Source organism: Pectinophora gossypiella, chromosome 14, assembly GCF_024362695.1.
Source record: "Pectinophora gossypiella chromosome 14, ilPecGoss1.1, whole genome shotgun sequence".
Taxonomy (NCBI): Eukaryota; Metazoa; Arthropoda; class Insecta; order Lepidoptera; family Gelechiidae; genus Pectinophora; species Pectinophora gossypiella.
The window spans coordinates 4,298,588-4,320,126 of NC_065417.1; the positions used below are offsets into that span (position 1 = coordinate 4,298,588).

At 38.5% G+C, this 21,539-nt stretch overlaps 1 protein-coding gene across 3 annotated transcripts in view; it reads left to right on the plus strand.

The window, feature by feature from the left end:
• The first annotated feature begins 815 nt into the window (after positions 1–815).
• Positions 816–21,539, plus strand: part of LOC126372446 (85/88 kDa calcium-independent phospholipase A2) — a 77,355-nt gene continuing 56,631 nt past the window's right edge. For 2 of the 3 annotated variants that reach the window (XR_007567164.1, XR_007567163.1), the window contains exons 1-15: positions 816–949; positions 1,045–1,255; positions 1,715–1,805; positions 3,163–3,330; positions 7,733–7,864; positions 9,087–9,255; positions 9,960–10,401; positions 11,025–11,198; positions 11,756–12,024; positions 12,585–12,728; positions 13,273–13,405; positions 13,859–14,004; positions 15,987–16,102; positions 16,863–17,083; positions 17,919–17,985. Coding sequence is in view for 1 of the 3 variants with exons in the window: in XM_050018212.1 (XP_049874169.1) it covers positions 937–949; positions 1,045–1,255; positions 1,715–1,805; positions 3,163–3,330; positions 7,733–7,864; positions 9,087–9,255; positions 9,960–10,401; positions 11,025–11,198; positions 11,756–12,024; positions 12,585–12,728; positions 13,273–13,405; positions 13,859–14,004; positions 15,987–16,102; positions 16,863–17,083; positions 17,919–17,922 (2,433 nt within the window). In the remaining 2 variants the exon portion in view is untranslated. Of the gene's footprint in view, positions 950–1,044; positions 1,256–1,714; positions 1,806–3,162; positions 3,331–7,732; positions 7,865–9,086; positions 9,256–9,959; positions 10,402–11,024; positions 11,199–11,755; positions 12,025–12,584; positions 12,729–13,272; positions 13,406–13,858; positions 14,005–15,986; positions 16,103–16,862; positions 17,084–17,918; positions 21,203–21,539 lie in introns of those variants that run through there. The other variant, XM_050018212.1, reaches the window with a different exon arrangement.

The window sequence follows — 21,539 nt, forward strand, 5'->3', positions numbered from 1 at the left end:
ATTTTTAAATCGATTCGAATCGTGACCTGATGAATCGATCCACAAAAAAATCGAGATCTAAAATATCGATTTCCAAAAAATCGATCTTTTTTCCAATTTTCTATTACAATGGTGCTAATTCCTGTAAATACCATCTAATTTTATTTTAAGTTATATCTGTCATTTTCTTATCCGCCGAAAAGGAAAGGGACGGGTAATCGACAAGCATAAAATTTATGGAACACACGTCAATTTTAAGCACAAATCTAAACCAACCGTCTAAAAATTTTACATCAGTCAATAACCCGACACGTTCATTTACTCATTCTTCCTAAAATTAAGAGCTGTGAATCATCCGTCCCTTTCCTTTCCGACGGATATGAAAATGACAGATATAACTTAAAATAAAATTAGACGGTGTCTCCAGGAATCGGGGCCATTATAAGTATTAATCAATTTTATTCAAAATAAGACGAATGTTATAATTAACGATCTTTAATCGAATGATGTGATGACGCAATCACAGAACAGATAAAAAAAGTCACAGATTATAAACGTAACTTTTTTCTATTGAAGAGAAGTGAGGCGAAGGAAACTAAACACACAGCCATCTCGTAAGTTTTTGAGTAATTAACCGGCAGCACTCTTGTAATACGGGCACCTACAACTAATTGTATGGTTAATACAAAAACAAAAAAAATCGAATGTCGATTTTAAAGGGTGATGTATCGATCCAATGAATCGATCCAGTACTACATATCGATTTAAAAAATCGATTTTCCTGCCTCGAAAAATCGATTTTTCGATTAATCGATCTCAGATCGCCATCTCTATACTGTACTGTATCGTCTGTTGTGTTGTGTCGCAAGAAGAAAAATGCTGTCAGATTTCAGAACTTAATAACTAGAATTTATATATTTTTTAAATCAGACTGCGAATATCAAATCAACCGACAACATGTTGAACTCATGTAAGTATGGATACTTTTATGTTAAATTATAATTTTCGTATGAAAACATTTTTTTTGTTGCATGTCTTTCATTTATTTTTCTATAATTTCTACAGTTTTCCGTGGCCTTCTCGGTACCGAGGAGTCACCAACTAAAGTCCTGGAGGTGCGGTCTGACAATTACCTCTCAAGGCCGATACATTACCGTGAAGATTCCATGTTATTATACGGTCCAAAGATTCCGCCAGACAGTAAGAATTCCAAAGATAAATATTTCGAAATTGTGCTACATAAACCCTTTACAGAAAGCTTGCATCAGATGTACAGGTCAGTAAGTCAATATTATTATGATAAATGTTTAGTTACAGGCATTTACTACCGGCTAAATAATTATTTAGTTGCTTTTGCCCTTGTTTTTTGCCCCAGCTTATTTGGTGTGCTCTTGTAGATATTTGTTTTCAAAGTTTGTAAACAATTTGTAGTTTAACATTAGAATGATTAGTTTTTATGAGTCTTGGTGTGTTCAGTTAAGGTCTATGCATGAATTGTGAAGATTTGAATCTGGTTTTATTCATTAAAATAAATACCCAGTTACCTATTCAATGAATTTAACATTACCTATTTCAATTATTATCTATGTAGAGTATTGTAATTGATAATATAGTTAGTATGATTTTTTACATTGATTTCATGCCTAGTAATAATAATTTAATAATCCACCTACCTACATGTTTTGTATATTATATTTCTATTTATCTTTACATTGTATTTATCTGAAACTTACAGTTTATTTCGCTCTGAAAATAAAGATATTGCCGAGGAAAGGTTTATTGTGTTAAAAGAAAGAGTTCCACTCTACATTAAGATCACGAAAGAAGTAAGTGTAAAAAAGTATGATAAACATTACATAATCATTCATCATACCATTTTACATATAGGTAGGTACCTACCTACCTTCATAATATTTACTCAACCAACCTGTATGGGGGAGTATGCTCCATACTCCATCCTGAGAGATGTGCCCGGCAGTGGGGCATATATGGGCAGTATATGTGTATGTTATATAACTAACATTTAGGGGTTAACATTCCTTATGTTACAATGTTTGGTGTATTTTATGTTGGTATCTTAGTTAATCATTTATTTACCTAAGACAGTATAGATAACATAATAGTATTTTATGCAACAGTTGTATAAGAAGGGTCAAAAAATGCGAGTGGCGTGAGTTGCGATGTGAGCCTTGGCGAACATCGCAATAAGAGACGCCACGAGCATTTTTTGACCTAGTTATACAACGTTGCATACAATACTTTTTCTACGACGACGTAATTTTAAACGAAACACAAAAATTTTCCAATTTATTTTCCAACGCGCGGGAAAATGGCGGCAAATGTATACTTTTTTTTATAGTATATCTATGGCACCAAACAAAGTAAAGGTGCCAGTTTCCAGGTCATAAAAAAAAAACAACAACAATGCTTTTTTGGCGACATTATAGTACAGTTACACTTTGTAAACAATGCTTTTATAGGCCATAGAGCGTACACTTTTTCAAAGAGTTTAATTATGTATGTACTTATAATTAGACTTTTTGGTTATTTAAATGCCAGATTAAAGTAGAGGAGTAGAAAAAATATATTATATCTTTGTACTTCTTTTTAACAATGGTTTGGGTGATAGCTAATAAAACAAACTGATTTTTTTGACAACATCTTTTTGCTTTTATAATCTTATTTATTTAAGGAGGTTGTAAGATTTTTTTTTATTATCAATATAGATCATTTCACTTGCACCTCATCTTCATGTGTCACATGCCTTATATTCAGTGATTGGGATAGGTAGTGCCATATCGGGTCAATAACCCTGAATGTGTGGATATGACCATGAGATTTTTGAAATTGCGTGATTATGTTATGTTATAGGTAATATTATCTTCTTGTAGTAAATAAAAGTAAACTGTATGAGATATCACAACTACAGTCTTGCTAATATTATAAATGTGTTAGTTTGTTGATCCAGACAATTACGTAAATTAATAATTATACTTAAACAAAAAAACAATACAAAATAAGAATAAAAGTTTAGTAATAATTTGTATATTGTGTTTCGAGATTCAAGATTTGCAGGCATATCCATGTTCAGAGAAAGTTGCAAATGTCACTACCTATCCCAATCGCTGCTTATATTATTATCTACTTTAAAAAAACTTTATGACTATTTATTTTCATCTCTAGTGCACCGTCCCGAGCCTTCAGAAATTATGCGATCTTTTAACGGAGCATCAGTCCTGGTCAATAGCACATATAGTGGCGCATTTTGGCCAGTACGAACTATTCAATGATGAGGAAGTGCAGAAACGCATCGACGAGGTTGATCCACTAACTGGAACAACACCAATAATGGTAAGTACACCCTATCTATTCTTTTAAATATTGCCAACTGTACATGTACACACATTATAACAAGCTCATGACTGATCCCAATTGGGGTAGCCAGAGTCAGAGGAGTATCCATCGCAAGATCAACTAAATACCCACGACTAAGACTACAAACCAACGCACCGCCTGTTATTGGTTTGCTTCCCCGAAAGGGTAGGCAGATGTTTATATGTATACATCCACTCTTGGTGGCAGGTCCAAGGCAGCTTTGCTAAAATAATGCACCTATATTCGTATTTGTACATAGGACGAATTTTTTTTAGCAATGATCAAAAGTCAGACTGTGACTTGACAATATTCAAAACAGGTAAATGGCGAAATGAGCGACCCACTTATTCTATATTCTTAAGAAAAACCACACGTACCACAATCAAAATATTCCGTTTTCCGTCTCAATTCTATACACCCTACAGGGTACGGTATGTATGTACGTACGTAGTCGTACAAGTACGTATGGGTTTTCATGACACCGTAACAAATACTGAGCGGGATGCTTCAAACCATGATTCTGAGTGGATATCAAGTTCAAAAAAAAAAACACAAATATTTATTTTTCAAAATTGGCTTACAAAGTTAGCGCTTTTTGAACGTCAAAAAATTAAATTACATATTATGTAACTAGCTGTAATACTACTACCACATCGGAATCTGTAAAGCTGAGGGAAAGACGTGGCCAGAAAACCTCCCAGCACAGGGCCTTAGTCCTACTGTTTAATGTTTTCCTTTCTTTTCTTTTTTTTTAAGTGGAATTTCCTTTCGGAAAGTTCATGAAAATTTTAGTGTTTTTTTTTAATTATTTTATTTTCAGTTCCATGCTTTTGCGACGGTAAATTGCACTTGATATCAACTTAGATGATGGTCTGAATCACCTCTCAAAGTTTTCGTTACGATGTCACTAACATCCTGTATATTGCTACTTTATTGAGAATGCCCATGCCGTGGTCTCTCTATGATCTACCACTTTTCTCGTGGCTCGCAACGACTTATAACAATTCTTCATAGTTATCTTATCATAGATCGGCGCACTTAGCATGTAGGCAATAGGTGGGTACTAATAAAAATGATTGACGTAATTAACTGACGCTTTCATAACAATGAAACAATGCGTCTTATACACCCTCTATATAAACAGATTCCCATTCTATTCTTAATTGATTGCCAGCGGTCTGATTACGGTTATGAATCATACAGTGTTAGTGACATCGTAACGAATATTGAAGGGGATGATTCGGACTATGATTAAAATAATAATAATAATAAAAAAATATTTAGTTAAGGACGTGGTTTTTTTTGAACTAGGTCATGCGTCAATATTTTCGTCATAAGATATTATGATTCACGATACAAATATTGCGTAATAAGTGCATCTTCAGACACGACTATGACTAAGGATTCCGAGTTTAATATCAAGTGGAATTTCCAAGTGGATCATTCATGAAAATTTTCAGTTCCATACTTTTGCGACGTAAAGTTCCACTTGATATCAACTAATCATTGTGATCTGAACCATCCCTCAAAGTTTTCGTTACGATGTCACTAACACCCTTTATTTTTTCTTGAAATTGTTTACGTAGATATCTATCTACTCAATTAACTACATCCTCAGCGTTTATTCCGTTTTTCACGGGGTCCGAAATGTAATCTTATGTATTTGATCTGGCCTGTATTGGGCTGGGTTTCCCTTCGGATTGGAAGTTCAGTCTGGCAGTCGCTTCTGTACAAGACCGGACCTGATAAATCTTTAGGTGAAATAAGCAGGCCGTATGAATAATGGGAATTGTTGATGTACATAACATAACATAAACAGCCTATATTACGTCGCACTGATGGGCACAGACCTACCCTCAATCAACCGGAGGGGGTATGGAGCATATTCCACCACGCTGCTCCACTGCGGGTTGGTGGCGGTGGTTTACGGCTAATAGCGGGGCCAACCGCTTTACGTGCCCTCCGAAGCACGGAATCATCTTACTTTTCTGAACAGTCATGTTTTATATAATATGTTTTATATGTATAGATATAATATCTATACTAATCTATATCTTAGTAGTTTGAATATGGGACAACTTACAGAGATGTAGGTGACTAAAGTGATAAGAGCGAAGTCCAACGCCATAATGAGACCATGACTAATGACTAATGACGATATACATAAATGTTTAGACATAAATGACATAAATGTTTAGACATATAACTGCCTCAGAGGTCTAGTTAGAGCGTTGGGCTCACGATCTGGAGGTCCGGGTTCGATACCCGATGGGGACATTGTCGAAATCACTTTGTGAGACTGTCTTTTTTTGGAAAGGACATAGCAGGCTCAAAACATGACTGTTCAGAAAAGTAAGATGATATAGATTAGTATAGATATACTAATCTATATCTTAGTAGTGTGAATATGGGACAACTTACAGAGATGTAGGTGACTAAAGTGATAAGAGCGAAGTCCAACGCCATAATGAGACCATGACTAATGACTAATGACGATATACATAAATGTTAGACGTCCATACATACACACAGACATAACCTCACGCTCACAGTTACACGGATTGCCGACCGTGTATGAATTTTTGTATAACGTCCCCTTATAGAGAAAGCCAAAGAAGCACCTTTTTGAATAATCACATTTTGATTTGATTTTGTTTTACTGCTGGAATGTTTCCCATTGTTTATTGACCACTATTTCTCGGCTATGGAACGTGACGCCAAGTGGCTCGCGCTGGCAAGGTCAAAGTTGAAGCTAAGGTAGTTATGTATCGTTTGAAGTACAAAATAATATATTTCTTGCATGACTACAAATACCTACAATTTAATACTCAATTATTTATTGCATTACTAGTCTACGTAGGCATAGGATCTAAAACATAGACCCTGGTGGGCACAGCAACATTGAAGGGTAGAGAGAAAGTGTGTATGAAAATTAAAACTTATAGTATAATGCTGCTGATTCCTGTACACATCATCTCATTTTATTTTAAGTTTTACCTGTCGTTTGCTTACCCGTCGAAAAGGAAAGGGACGAGTAATCGACAAGCATAAAATTTATGGAACACACGTCAATTTTAGGCAGAAATCTGAAACAACCCTATAAAAATTTTACATTGGCCAATAATCTGACAGAATTAAGTTGACAGCACACTTCAAACGGGTTGCACGCCAGCGAGATATCTATTTGGTTTATTAATTTCTTTTTAAAATTAACAGCTGTTAGTCATCCGTCCCTTTTCTTTTCTGCGGATAAGAACATGACATAACTTAAAATAAAATTAGGTGTCTGTAGGAATCGGGGCCAATAGCTGTTTTTAATTGGCATTGTTTTTAGATTTTTTTTGACTTTGAGACCTTATTGTCTCTTTCTCTCTCTCCCCCTCCCCAAGTCTCCCCCCTAATGGTCTTAATACGTATTCCCACTTGATGGTCGGATCCACTTTCTTCGTTTTCCTTTCCCATGTCGCTCTATGGCACATGTTGTTTTCAGAATCATTGCAGAGGCCCGGGTTTTCTTGTCCTTTTTGACGTGTGAATTTTTTGACTATGCGACAAATGTGTAAATATGTGACCTAACTTGTGATTGGGCTAGTTTCTCAGACGGGAAGTCGCTTCTAAACAACTATGCCGGACAAATGTTCAGGTTAGGTAAGCGGACACCGTCATCATCTCCCTAGCATTATCCCGTTTTTCACAGGGTCCGCTTACCTAACCTGAAGATTTAACAGGTCCGATTTTTTACAGAAGCGACTGCCTGTCTGTCCTTCCAACCCGCGAAGGGAAAACTAGCCCAATACAGGTTAGGCCCCATACCTCCGAAAATGCATTTCTCGAAAATGTGGGTTATTCGCTGAGCACGTGATAATAATTTATGATCCAAACATGAATTCGAAAACAAATTCGACAATAATTAGTTTAGACCTGTGCTGGTTCGAACCTGCGACCTCAAACCTTATGTAAGGGGACCCTGTAAAAACGGGAAAACCCTAAGATAGTAAAACGCTAAGACCGTAGTGATTATTTTTTTGTCTTTATTGCAACTATATCCCTGTGGGGATAGAGGTACATCCATCCCAAGATGAACTAACAACCCACGCCTCATCGAGCTTTCTGTTAGACCAACGTGATAGGTGGTGAGCTGTATCGCCGTCTATAAAGTTTGAGTCAAGTGTGTTAGTGAAAACTGCACTTAAGATATTTTTGTTTGTCTATGTATGACCTTCCCACTCGCGTCAGACAGAGTACTGCGGGGCGGAAGGCAAGAGGGAAACCACTGCCCTATTTTTCCCTAAAAAAGTAGCATGGAAAATGCTGCACCGACAAGAGCGTGGCTCTTAAATTGATGATGATGATGTATGACCTTAACCTATTTTTGCAGGTTGCTGTAAAAACAGCCAACGTGCGCATGGTACAGAGCCTGGTGTCTCTGAAGTGCTCTCTAGACAAGGTGGACTTGGAAGGTAATACTGTGTTCCACTACGCCGCCGCCAGTAATAAGGAAATTATTAATGTAAGTACCGTTGCGTTTATGACAGTTATAAGGGGACATCGTTCAATGAGGGATCCAGGTTACCTTCCCCAAAAATAATATAGATGGCGTTGAAACACATAATAACGGGTTCTTACCGCGTTTAAAGTAGGGATATGAGACTCCCGATATTTCGACACTGTTGCAAGTGCCATGATCACGGGATGACTGATGATATTGGAGTGGAGTAGGTAGATCCCTATTTTAAACGTGGTAAGAACCCGTTACTATGTGTTTTAATTATGACAATAACCGCGTAAACTTAAACAATGTGTAGATGGCGTTGTACAGATTTAACGTGATAATTAACCATTTTCTCATTACTCGTGTACATAATTAGTCAAAAATACAATGTAATGGCGCTCGGTCTGCGATTGTTGAAGTTAAGCAACTTTCGCAAAGGCCGGTCATAGGATGGGTGACCACAAAAAAAAGTTTTCATCTCGAGCTCCTCCGTGCTTCGGAAGGCGCGTTAAGCCGTTGGTCCCGGCTGCATTAGCAGTCGTTAATAACCACCAATTCGCACTGGGCCCGCGTGGTGGTTTAAGGCCCGATCTCCCTATCCATCCATAGGGAAGGCCCGTGCCCCAGCAGTGGGGACGTTAATGGGCTGGTGATGATGACAATGTAATGGCAGAAGCATAGATAAATATAATTGTTGCTTGATATTTGGATCACATTATGTATAGAATTATGTTGCTATCTTTATTGCTTCTCTTTATTTTGATCAGAATAATAATGGGTGGAAGATCTAATTGTGCCTGGGTGTAATAAAAAGGGTCGTCATTTATACCCAAAAACAAAGATCACAGATGCATAAGTCTGTTTGTTATTCATGAAATTAGAACGTTAAAGGAAGGAACATCTTTACAGCGCCATCTACATTGTTTTCGATTAACGTAGCCTGGAAAATCTCTCATTGGATAGATTAGGTTTTTCATACGTGCGTTGAAAAACGTGACAAAATGTCGGACTTATTACGTTTTTCTTGATTAAAAATCATAAATAAGTTAAATAGAAAAAAGAAAATGGTTCTCGTTAGTTGTAGATTTGTCTTTATTAAGTAATCAGAATTTCATAATTTATCGTAAACCTAATACACGACCCAATTGTTATAATTTAAATAACTAATAATGTAGACCAAATGTTAAATGCTGACCTGTGAACTGTTTAATTTTTATTGCAAATAAATGAATTATTACAGGCTCTAGCCAACAAGACAGCGACATCGCTGAATCTGTTCAACAAGCAGGGGTACACACCGCTTCACATGGCGTGTCTAGCCAACGCGCCCGACTGTGTACGAGCCCTTATACTTGCCGGGGCCGACGTCAACCTCACTGCTGCTAAGCGCTCCACCAGTTCTCTGCCCGGTGAGATATTTAACAATAAATCTTTATTTCAGAGAATTTTCCCTACGTACACAGACAGAGCATTGCGGGACGGAAGGCAACAGGGAAACCACTGCCTTATTTTTCCCTAAAAAGTAGCGGTGGAGTAGTGGTAGAGGTGGAGAATGCTACACCGACAAGAGCGTGGCTCTGGACATCACTCTGTATTAGAGAAGATAATTATGACAGTATAAACAGGTTCCAGTTACTATAAGCTGTAGGGTTTGTTTCCACTGAAGCGGATCGGAGATGGGTAGGAATTGACCAATCACCAGGAGCGTCAGAGCGTTATTCCTTCTCGCTCTTTCGCCCGCTGTGTTTGTTCGACTCCTGCACGTCTCTCGTCATTCCGCTCCGTATAACAGGGTGCCACTTTGACAGAGTCTAAACGAGACAGTGACAACCCTCAAAGTAATCATCATCATCATTTCCCTAGCGTTATCTCATTTTTCACAGGCTTACCTAACCTGAAGATTAGACAGGTCCAGTTTCAAGCTCAATCATTAAACGAATAAAATATGTTAGTACCTATGGTAGTATTCATGAATCGATCAAAGTTTGTTCAAACCCCATGAACAGTCTCTGTTGAGTTGTCATGTACTTTCATGACTAACTAAACGCTAATCAACTATTCTTGCGTAAATTGTGCTCTTCCTTTCACTAACCAATACCCATTTTAATTCCAGGTCTAGTAGGCGACGTCCTAGAAGACAACCGACCTAAATTATACCAACAAGACATGAAATATGGTGGCACACCGCTCCATTGGGCAGTATCGCGCGAAGTCATAGAAGCTTTAGTCGATAAAAATTGCGACATGAACGCTTTAAACTTCGACGATAGAACTGCTTTACACGTACACGTATTACGCGGCCGATTAGAGTGTGCCATTGCCTTGTTATCAAGAGGTGCAGAATTAAATATACAAGACAAAGAAGGCAACACACCTCTTCATTTGGCCGTGAAGCAATCGAATATAGCAATAGTACAAGCGTTGGTGGTTTTTGGAGCTGATTTGGAAGCGGTGAACAATATGGGCTTTACAGCGAGACATTTGACGCCAATAGATATGTCGAATAGTAATTACGATAAGATCTTGTATATTCTGCATGCGGTTGGTGCTAAAAGGTAAGTAGATTTTCCATCAATTTATGCCAATTCGTATTATGAATTATTTCGCTGTCTGTTCTTCTATACGTTATCAGTAACATTTTTCTTTTTCTGAGAATTATTTCTAATGATTACATGCGGCGTCTTCTAGTAAAATGGTGGTCTTTTGGAAGGGAATAAAATGATTACATAACATAGCTTCCCCGAAGGGGTAAACAGAGAAGCTAAAGGCGAAGGGGTTGTTTAGTACACCCGCTCCTCGCCAGCTGTGTGTTATATAAAGTATGCTTAGAATCTTGTGATTCTTCTATCGTGTGGGTTGTGAGGTAGAGTACCAACCTCATCAACCCTGGTGCATCAATCTTGTGATTGATAACTATCATTATTGGGTAGTTTCCTAGGTCAAAGATAAATTATGAAATTCGATTACTAAATAAAGACAAATCTAAAGGTGACAAAAAACGTTTTCTTTTTTCTATTTACCTTATTTATGAATTTTAATAATAAGTGCGACATTTTGTCACGTTTTTCTGTGACGTCACAGAAACGTATTGCTTTCGTATTGCTTTTTCACGTTTTGTTTTGACGTTTAGTAGAAAGTAACTGATTTGAATAGTTGGAAATTACCTTATTGGTGACAGATGCCCACCAGAGGTCGCGGAATGCGGCGTGGGGTGCTCGGCGCGCGGCGACTACAATGGGGTGCCTCCGCCTGCCATCCCGGGCGCCGCCACGCGTGACGTCATCAGCCAGATGCTCTCCGTCGCTGCTATGGAGCGTGCCGCTTGTATGGACGCCAGTCAGAAGCTAGGCCGGTGAGTGATGCTGATTTTACGCGTAGCGATTAAGCCAATGCGGATAGGCACCCTATTCTTACGAACTTGATTATGAAATTTGGCATGTCAACATATACTTTCTTTTTACTTTCGATGGGTTTGCTCTTGGCCCCAGACTTGCTGAAGGCATTGATGAGGCCTAAGATGGAGCGAGCTCGCCCAGAAGGTGCCTGTTCACTCTGGCTTTGAAAGAACTCGGGTTATATGCAATCGGAACCACAGAAGACGACAGAGAATTCCACTCCCTCACACGTAGCGGAGGTGGTCGTCCCTAAGGACATGACGGGTCACACGAAATTTGAAGGGTGTGGGAATTTTGAATGTGTGTTCTGGAGATATTGTCAGCAGGGCAACCAGCCAGGCCGTGGAGTCAGTGGAGAGGTTGTTTGCGTTACAGTAACGATCAAATATCAACTTACGTGGGATATTTGGTTTGTTCTTCATGACGTCAGTAATATAGCATTTTTTTTCAGTGTTGTCAAAATGTGCTTGGCCAATCATAATATTTATTGACTAAACTATTTCTTTCCTAACAGTCTTCTCTGCCTAGACGGCGGCGGTATTCGAGGACTAGTACTCGTGCAACTCCTCATAAGCTTAGAAGAGGTTGTAGGCCAACCCATCATCCATTGCTTCGACTGGGTAGCAGGGACCAGTACTGGAGGCATTTTGGCGCTAGCCTTGTCTTGTGGGAAGACCTTGAGAGAATGCCAGAGACTGTACTTCAGAATGAAGGAGTTCGCCTTTGTCGGGATGAGGCCCTATCCGTCTGACGCTTTGGAGACTATCTTGAAGGAGTGTTTGGGTAAGAATTATTTGTTGATTGAATTTTTTAATGTTTTGATATTTATGCACGTTATTCCATCAAAATATTGTAGGTATTTCTGAACTGGGTTAAATCTTGCAAGTTTGAGTTCTTATAAGAATATCTTAGCATGGTGCTTGGTAGTGGTACGATTTACTCTGAACGATTGCTGAATGTGGAGGAAGCAAGAGAAGTATGTCAGGATCGAAAAAAATGGAATTCCATAATCTCTGCTTACCCCGGTGGGAAATAGGCGTGAGTTTATGTATGTATGTAACATGGTGCTTTAAAGCGGGTTGTAATAGCTTACCCTCTTGACCTTACGTTAACTCAGATTTTCACTCACCTCCCGGACACTTCATATAAAACATCGTTTTACACAGACATTACACATTGACGTTATCGTACACTCGCATCTGTGTGTGTGACGTCTGACGCCATACGATTGAAGACTAAAGTAAGACCTATGAGATGAGGTAAACCTAGCTCAGACGCTAGTGGGGAGCGGCGAGTAGCCGTTCTATACGTAGTATTAATTCTTATTCTACCTTCATTAACAGGCACAGAGACAGTGATGGCGGACATCCAACACCCGAAGCTGATGATCTTGGCAGTGCTGGCTGACCGCAAGCCGGTGGACCTTCACATCTTCAGGAACTACCAGTCTGCGCAGGAGATCCTCAACTTGCATAACGGGACAGCAAGTTAGTATTAAACATCAAAAACGAAAGATTTTTTTTAGAATAGAATAGAATAACTTTATTCCCAAAACAGTGCAGTACAATAGTAGAGAAGATAAAGATAAGTATACAAATCAAAAATACACTGCCAGGGAAAAGGGACTGACTCAGCATGTTTTTGCGAAGGATAGTAGAAATACCACTCTTAGCAACACTGATATTCTGCCAGTACCTAAGTTACGCTTATAAATACTTTGAACTATCGTGCCAACAAAAAGTGTCGGGATTTACTTACAATAAATAAGAAAATAAGCAAATATAAATTATGAAGAAAATATATGAATTAAGGGATTACGAAAAATATGAAAGTATTAGTCAAAGGTAGATAGTATGCCAAGGGGTTAAAGTATACATAATACAGCGCCATCTATATTGTTTTTGGGGTCGTAGCCTGGAAAGTCCCTCATTCAACGATGTCCTCATATGACTGTCTTAAACGCAGCGTATTTACATTAATAATTTCCTTCTTCTCTCATTATACTCTGTATGGTATGCAATATTGGTGCAGGTCCGCGCGCGGAGGCAGGCGACAACGTGACGGTGGTGGCGCTGCCCGAGCCGCCGCCCCCTGGGGAACAGCTGGTGTGGCAGGCCGCGCGGGCCACCGGCGCCGCGCCCTCGTACTTCCGCGCCTCCGGCAGGTAACGTGCGCCTCGCCTCTTACCAGACACTTGCAAACAATGACTCCTGACAAGTCGGGAAATTCAACATACAAATGTCTTGGCCAGATCTTAGAATTGATAATTTCTTGATGTGTTCGACTATTTTTAGTTCGATAATAGCGCCTTATCTATATGTATATATTTTATATATTTTTTCTATATACTTTCTATTCAACGGCCACTATTGGCCAGGGTTGGGCTCACGATCCGGAGGTTCCGAGTTCGAATCCCGGTAAGGACATATCACAAAAATCACAGTTACAGGCTGATGACATGATTGTCCGAAAGTAAGATGATCCGTGCTTCGGAAGGCACGTTAAGCCGTTGGTATCGGTTACTATTTACTGATGTAAGTGAGTAATCGTTACATGATCTATCGGCTAAATAATAACCCTGACACCAGGGTTGAAGACTATTTTCTATTCATCTCAGGTACCTGGACGGCGGTTTGATGGGCAACAACCCTACTTTGGACGTACTGACTGAGCTAGCAGAGTTGCGATTGGCGCTACGAGCGACCGGTCGGGAGGAAGAGGCTAAACTGACCAGCTTGAAGGTCGTTGTGTCGTGTGGAACAGGTTGGTTATACAGGGTGTTAGTGACGAAAACTTTGAGGGATGATTCAGGCCATGATTCTGAGTTTATATCAAGTGGAATTTCCCTTCACGCGTTTTACCAACTGGGCTACCAGTTACGTGGGTTACGGGTGGGGTTGGTTGATTGGTGGGTTATTGGTTGGTTGGTTGGTGGGTTGGTTGGTGGGTTGGTTGGTGGTTGGGGGTTGGTGGTGGCACGCTTGCGTCTCACTTCGAAGTCGCAGGTTCGAATCCAGCACAGGCCTAACCATTGATTATCGTATTTGTTATCGAATACATGTTTGGATCATAAATTATTATCACGTGCTCAGCGGTGAAGGATAACATCGCGAGGAAACCCACATTCCCGAGTATAATAAAACTCACCTTCTATATTTATCAACATATTCATTCCTCTTCTTTAAACATAATTCTCTTAAGCCTCTTATCCAATTTTATAAACATCCATGACAAAACCCCAAAACAATTCCCCGTCTACCAACATTTTTCTTTTTAACCGTATTTCTAATTCCGGCCAGTGTTGCAATCTCACGTAAGATTTTACTCGATTAGAATTGACCTTACACTCGTCCATCCTGACACAGTGCATGTCCTCATGCACTATATCTAAATTTAAATGACCTTACACTCGGTCGGTGGATAAATTCAACTAAATAGTTACAATAAAATTGAAAAAGAAAACATGCTCAACATTAAATACTTATTAAATATAACAATCCTCCAAAATAAAATAAATCCTCCTTTTTAATGGCTATGAACCCATCAATTCTCATAGCCCATCGTACAACATATTCTAGTTATAAACCAATCCATTCTTACAACTAGAATTGTTACTTGCGAACCCATCCATTCTCGCAAGTTCCCTATTATTAAAATATCCTTAAAATAAAATAAATCCTCCTTTTTAATGGCTATGAACCCATCCATTCTCATAGACCATTGTACAACAGATTCTAGTTATAAACCAATCCATTCTTACAACTAGAATTATTACTTGCGAACCCATCCATTCTCGCAAGTTCCCTATTATTAAAATATCCTTCCTGTGAACTGCTGCCGCGGAGAACACAAGTCGCTCGTCCTCAATCGGCTGCACTCCCTCCGTAGCTCGTCTTCACGAATCCGCACCCTTTCCTTCTCGCGATGAAGCTTCCATTCTTGGTCCAAAAGAACTCGCGAGCGGCTTCGACTGCGAATTTCTTTGCCTTCCCGCCTGGTAGTACTACGGCTTCGCCGGTTCAGGCCATGGGTGCGTCGCTGATCACTTTTTTCTGGCGTAACCAAACGTCGTTGCCCAAACATCTTATCATCGTGTGACATGATCTGAAACTCGAAATACAAAGGTATATATCACGTCTTAAAACTATATATCCTATATCTTTAAAAATGTGCTCTTGTAGCGCTTTTTCCCTTATTTATAAACAAAACAATAAGTAATCGTTGTAACAGTTCATGCACTCGTTAGAATTCCACCAGTAAAATGTATATCAAGCGGTTTTAATAGCTAGTGAGCTTACCCATCCCACTTCTGAAATATAATAAAACTCACCTTCTATATTTATCAACATATTCATTCCTCTTCTTTAAACATAATTCTCTTAAGCCTCTTATCCAATTTTATAAACATCCATGACAAAACCCCAAAACAATTCCCCGTCTACCAACATTTTTCTTTTTAACCGTATTTCTAATTCCGGCCAGTGTTGCAATCTCACGTAAGATTTTACTCGATTAGAATTGACCTTACACGAGAAATGCATTTTCGGAGGTATGTGACCTTACCTGTTTTGGGCTGGTTTTCTTTTAGCGATTTGGAAGGTCAGACAGGCAGTCGCTTCTGTAAAAAACCGGACCTGTCAAATCTTCAGGTTAGGTAAGCGGACCCTGTGAAAAACGTGATAAAGCTGGGGAGATAGTAATTTTCTGTTTATGTTTTATGCATGTGATTTTAATATTTATTACAGGGCTAATACCAGTGACGAAACTAAAAGACATAGACGTGTTCAAACCTGAGAGCTTGTGGGACACAGCTAGGCTGGCCATGGGTTTGACGGCTATTGGAAGCCTTCTTGTCGACCAGGTAATTAATAGCGAACTTTCATTGTTTATTCCTTATTGCAAACATGTCAATCATAAAGACATAACAACACAACATCACGCTTGTATCCCCGGAGGGTTAGCCAGTGGTGTATAGTATATACCCCCACTCCTAGCCAGTTATGTTTAAGTTTAATAGGGGGGGGGGGGGGGGATATTGCCATCAACCAGGCACATATCCCGAAAGCCAAGTATCTATGTATGTTCTATACATTGTTTTAAGTTTACGCGGTTAGTATCATAATTAAAACACATAAGAGGAGTCTCTTATCCCTGATTTAAACGCGGTAAGAACCCGTGGGGGGGGGGATATTGCCATCAACCAGGCACATATCCCGAAAGCCAAGTATCTATGTATGTTCTATACATTGTTTTAAGTTTACGCGGTTAGTATCATAATTAAAACACATAAGAGGAGTCTCTTATCCCTGATTTAAACGCGGTAAGAACCCGTTATTATGTGTTTTAATTATGTATGTTCTGTTTGAGTGCAATAAAGTACAGTTGTGTTTTTTACGACACGGCTTACCACCTATCACGTTGGTCTAACAGAAACGGTGAGGTGTACGTACCTCTGACTACCCCAATTGGGATATAGTCGTGATCTTATGTTATAAATGAATGAATAAACACTTTATTGCACACACAAACAGAACGGGTAGAAGGGACAACTAAAAGTGGTTATGATTTATTTTTTATTTGATTTTGAAGAAATATAACTTAATAAGATCTTTTTCTAACAGGCCACCCAATCCGACGGGCGCGTGGTGGAGCGCGCACGGGCGTGGTGTAGCACGCTAGGCGTCCCCTACTACCGGTTCTCACCGCGCATGTCTCGCGACGTGGCCATGGACGAGAGATGCGATGAAAAACTAGTCACCATGCTGTGGGAGGCGCAAGCGTACATGCGGGAGCACAGGGACCGCGTCGCTGAACTCGCCGCTCTGCTCGTACATGACAAGCGGTTAGTGCACTATTGTCCAATGGCTCAAATTAACTTCCGCACCACCCAAATCCCCTGGTAGTTGCGGCTTCCGAATACATCCCGCTTACGGACGGTACTGAAAATTATTAACGCCCAAAGGACGTAATATACGATCCTGACGACCTGATTACCCATAGAGGCGGCCAATCAGCTCGAGACAACAAACACCATCGATTCAATAAATCTTGTCGATATCGATAAGTTTGTTTTTTCCCTAACATGCGTGTCACGTGATTTTGTTTGTATTTTGACAGAACGACGTGACTTATTTGGGTTCACATATCGACAAAACGACATAATTATATCGCCAGAATCGATAAAATAACCGTGACAAAATTTTATCACTTTGCGCATGTAAACAGGACTCCAATACCGACCCCGCTGCTGGTGTGGGCGATGATTTCCCTCATTCAGCGGTTGTAGTTGTCATGGTGTGGGAGGCACAGGCACACATTCGGAAATACGGGGACCACATACAGATGACCCTCTAAAATAATACGATCCTATGAAACATTTCATGTTCTTCTCTCGTGCCAAATAAGGAATAATACTACGTATAGGCAACTAAAGTAGGGTTTTATCTCAACCCTAACCCTTGAAATTTAGTTCTGTGCAATAAAGTATATTTGATTTGATTTGATCTTATTTTCCTAACCAAATTTGAGCTGTGAGCCCACCGATCACTGACCTACGTAGACCATTTCATGGTGACACAAGAGAGCAGCATACGGGCAGTTACCCACTTAAGTTTATTATTACGAACTTTGTCTATTTCAATGATTTGTAATTTTTTATTTCCTCCTGTTTGTTTCAGATGATCCCAAACACTACGAAGTCCTAGACGGGCACAATTTCATCCTAGCTAATCTTCATTTATACAGGTAAATAACCTGTATATTGTATTCAACGTGAATCATGCAATTAATTCCGTGTTACATAACGCTTTACTCGGATGTTACGAATTGGTGTACGTATCGTATAAAACCGTATAATACTATTATATATCATGTATTTCACGAATTACGAATTACGATTTGGCTGCGTTCCGAAAAGGGTTTACAATAAAAAACCGAATATGCAAATAGCAACATCACGAACAATCGGAAAAAATAAGTGGATCCAATTTTACATTTATGATTGTTTATTTTAATGTCTACTAAACGTATTCAAGTCATATTTACAAGTAATATTTAAAAAAAACAGGGATGTAGAATTTTTATTTAATGACAACTGTGTTATTAGATTTAGTTATTTAATTTTACATAATTACTAAAATATTTAAGTTTAGATTTTATCAAATGTTTTTAATGTTATTGTTGGTTGTGTGGTAGTGTTGTGTTTCTTTTTATTTATTAATGAAATTATTTGTTCAAAACACGTTACATCACAAGCAAATATATTTAATGCAATCTTCTTTACAATGTACTTTATAGGAATAATATTTGACAATATTGACATTAGCATTATATACTGTCGAACTTTATACAAAATTACCTAAGTATTTATAACAATCTAGTATATCAATGTATGACATAAATATTCCCCTTTTCAAGTCCCTTTCATAAATTATCGTCATACTTTTCTCTTCGCTTTAGTGTCGTTTGAGAAACCTACTGTCTATATAATTTATTTCAAGAGAAATCATACAAAAATATTCGTGTACTGTATACGTATATAATATCGGCTCTCTTGACGCGAAGTCACTTTCACTTGTCTGGAAGGTTTTTTATTCAGTAGTTGTGCTCTCCAACAAACATGAAACGCAAAGGGGTCGAAAAGACCTGGCGACGCTCGGTTGACCGGGAATTTCAAGCTCTCGGCATGTCATGGGAGCAAGCTACAGAGGGTGCAAAAAATCGCGAGGAGTGGAAATCTTATTCGAGCCCTATATCCCAACAATAATAGGATCAGGAAAGAGAGAGAAATGTTCTTGGATAAACGATTTCTTGAAACATTGCCGTATATAAGTGCACAAGAAGTTGATAAATAAATCGGTCAAAACGATATTGTGATATGCAAATCGTTTCGTTTTAATAAAACAGCCAAAAAGTACATTATTAATTACCTTCAGTTAGTAGGTTTTTTAAATGAAGATACATGTTGCTCTAAATAATGTATATGTACCTATCTACGCTTTAAGATATCTTGACCAACATACCTATCTGAACTTAGTCAACTTAAAAACTATTTTATTGTGCAGATCACAAATAAATCGTAATTTTAATTTAATTAATATGAAAGTAATATATAAATAAATATCATCTACCAATATTAGTCCAAATTTGGACATAGATCTGCATCAGTTACGGGTAGTCTGTATTCCATATAATATATTGTAAGTATGTCAAGTGCTCAGCGGTGAAGGAATACATCGTGAGGAAACCCACATTCCCGGGAAATGCGTTTCTGTGGTATTCGACCTAACCTGTCTTGGGCTGGTTCCCCTTCGCGGGTCAGAAGGTCAGTTAGTCGTTTCTGTGAAAAACCCGGACCTGTCAAATCTTCAGGTTACGTAAGCGGACCCCGGGAAAACAGAATAACGCTAGGGAGATGATGATATTATAAGTTTGTAATTTATCGTCATGTCTTATGAAGAAGTCAAAGAATTGGCCTTGTACAGGCAAGAATGGAGAATATTACACGGACAAGAGCGTGGCTCTTTAGTTAATCTTCTTCTATCGTGTCGGTTGTGAGGTGGTTTACAAACCTCATCAACCCTGGTGTTAGTGTTATTATTGAGCCGCCAAAGGCCCCCTGACATGGCTCGTTCAATTAATGATGATGATGTAATTTATATATTATTAACTTGATGGCTCTGTACAATTTAAAACTTAAGTAAGGCTAAATAAAGAATATTTACAATTTGTTTCTTTTTGACGCTGTTTCATAATTTGAAACAAATAGGGTACTTGATTGGGTCGAAGTTAAATTATAAAATACTAATCTAGAAATAGAAAAGCAATCTCATTTTATTTTCGAATGTTATTTATCAATTAAATAACAATGAGTACGACGTTTGACCGCTTTTATTGATGACGTCACAGTACAGTATTTCCATACAAACTCCAAAGAGAAATTTCGTTTTGACATTTTGAAAAAAGTATGTCATTTATCTATTGTATACCAAAGGTTTTTAATTGTACAGAGCCTATAATTTTCTGTATTTATATTGTACTTATTTTATGCCGATTACATATTTATATTTTAACTCAAATGTACTGTAGAACGGTGGTTTTTAATGAGCACAATGGTTCCAGAGCTACCAACACACCAAGATGAGCGTCTACTGTAAACTTTTGATTGGTATATATATCCAGAGGTCAATATCCATGTTTTTACCGCAATTTTTTTTTGTTATGTTTTGTATATCGTCGCTTCATAGTAAAAACTACGTAACGCCTTTTTGAAAAATCACTTTGTTCAAAAAATATCGATTTCTTTCAATGAGGGACGTTCCAGGCTATGTTCTCCAAAATAAATTACAAATTTGCCTGAAAGGCGCTGTACAAATTTGCCTTCGTTTAATCTTCTATTTAAGAATAAGAATTTGAATTTTTTTTTTCATTTTTTTTTTTCAATTTTAATTTTTTTAGAACCAAAGTTGGTTTTTGTTGCACCGTCAATTGTAAAAAAATGTATTAAGTACTGTACTTATTTTTAATAATAATAATATTATCTTTGTTTTTGGCTATAAATGATGACCCTTGTTATAACACCCAGGTACAATACATCTTCCACCCATTATAATTCTGTTCAAAATAATGAGAAGCAATATAAGTAGGTAGCAACATAATTCTATACATGTATATCTGATCCAAATATTTCTATTGCTTTATATGTCTCTATATGTATCTGGTCCTTGGGGTAGTGAGGCGAGGGAATTGATCAGGGAGATCGGCCGGAGACTCAAAGTCAGAGGGGGTGACCCTAGGTCTGCGTCTTACCTGGTCCAACGCCTGTCTGTGGCTGTGCAACGGGGCAATGCCGCTAGTGTAATGGGTTCGTTTGGACCAGGTCAGATTCAGAACACTTAAACGCCTAGTTGGACGTGACGAAGTTACGTATGTTCTGCCATTACATTATATTTTTGAATAATTATATACCCGAGCAATGAGAAAATAGGTAATTATCACGTTAAATCTGTACAGCGCCATCTATCTGATTTTTGGGGAACGTGGCCTGGAAAGTCTGGGTAAAAAATAAATTAGGGTGAAGGTTTTGTTAACAAAAATCACATCTGAAAGTGATTTTTGTAACAGGCGCTTATGTGGTTTTCACTATAACGTGACTATATAATTAGCCCATTAACGTCCCCACTGCTGGGGCACGGGCCGTCCCTATGGATGAATAGGGAGATCGGGCCTTAAACCATCACGCGGGCCCCGTGCGGATTGATGGTTATTGACGACTGCTAATGCAGCGGGGACTAACGGCT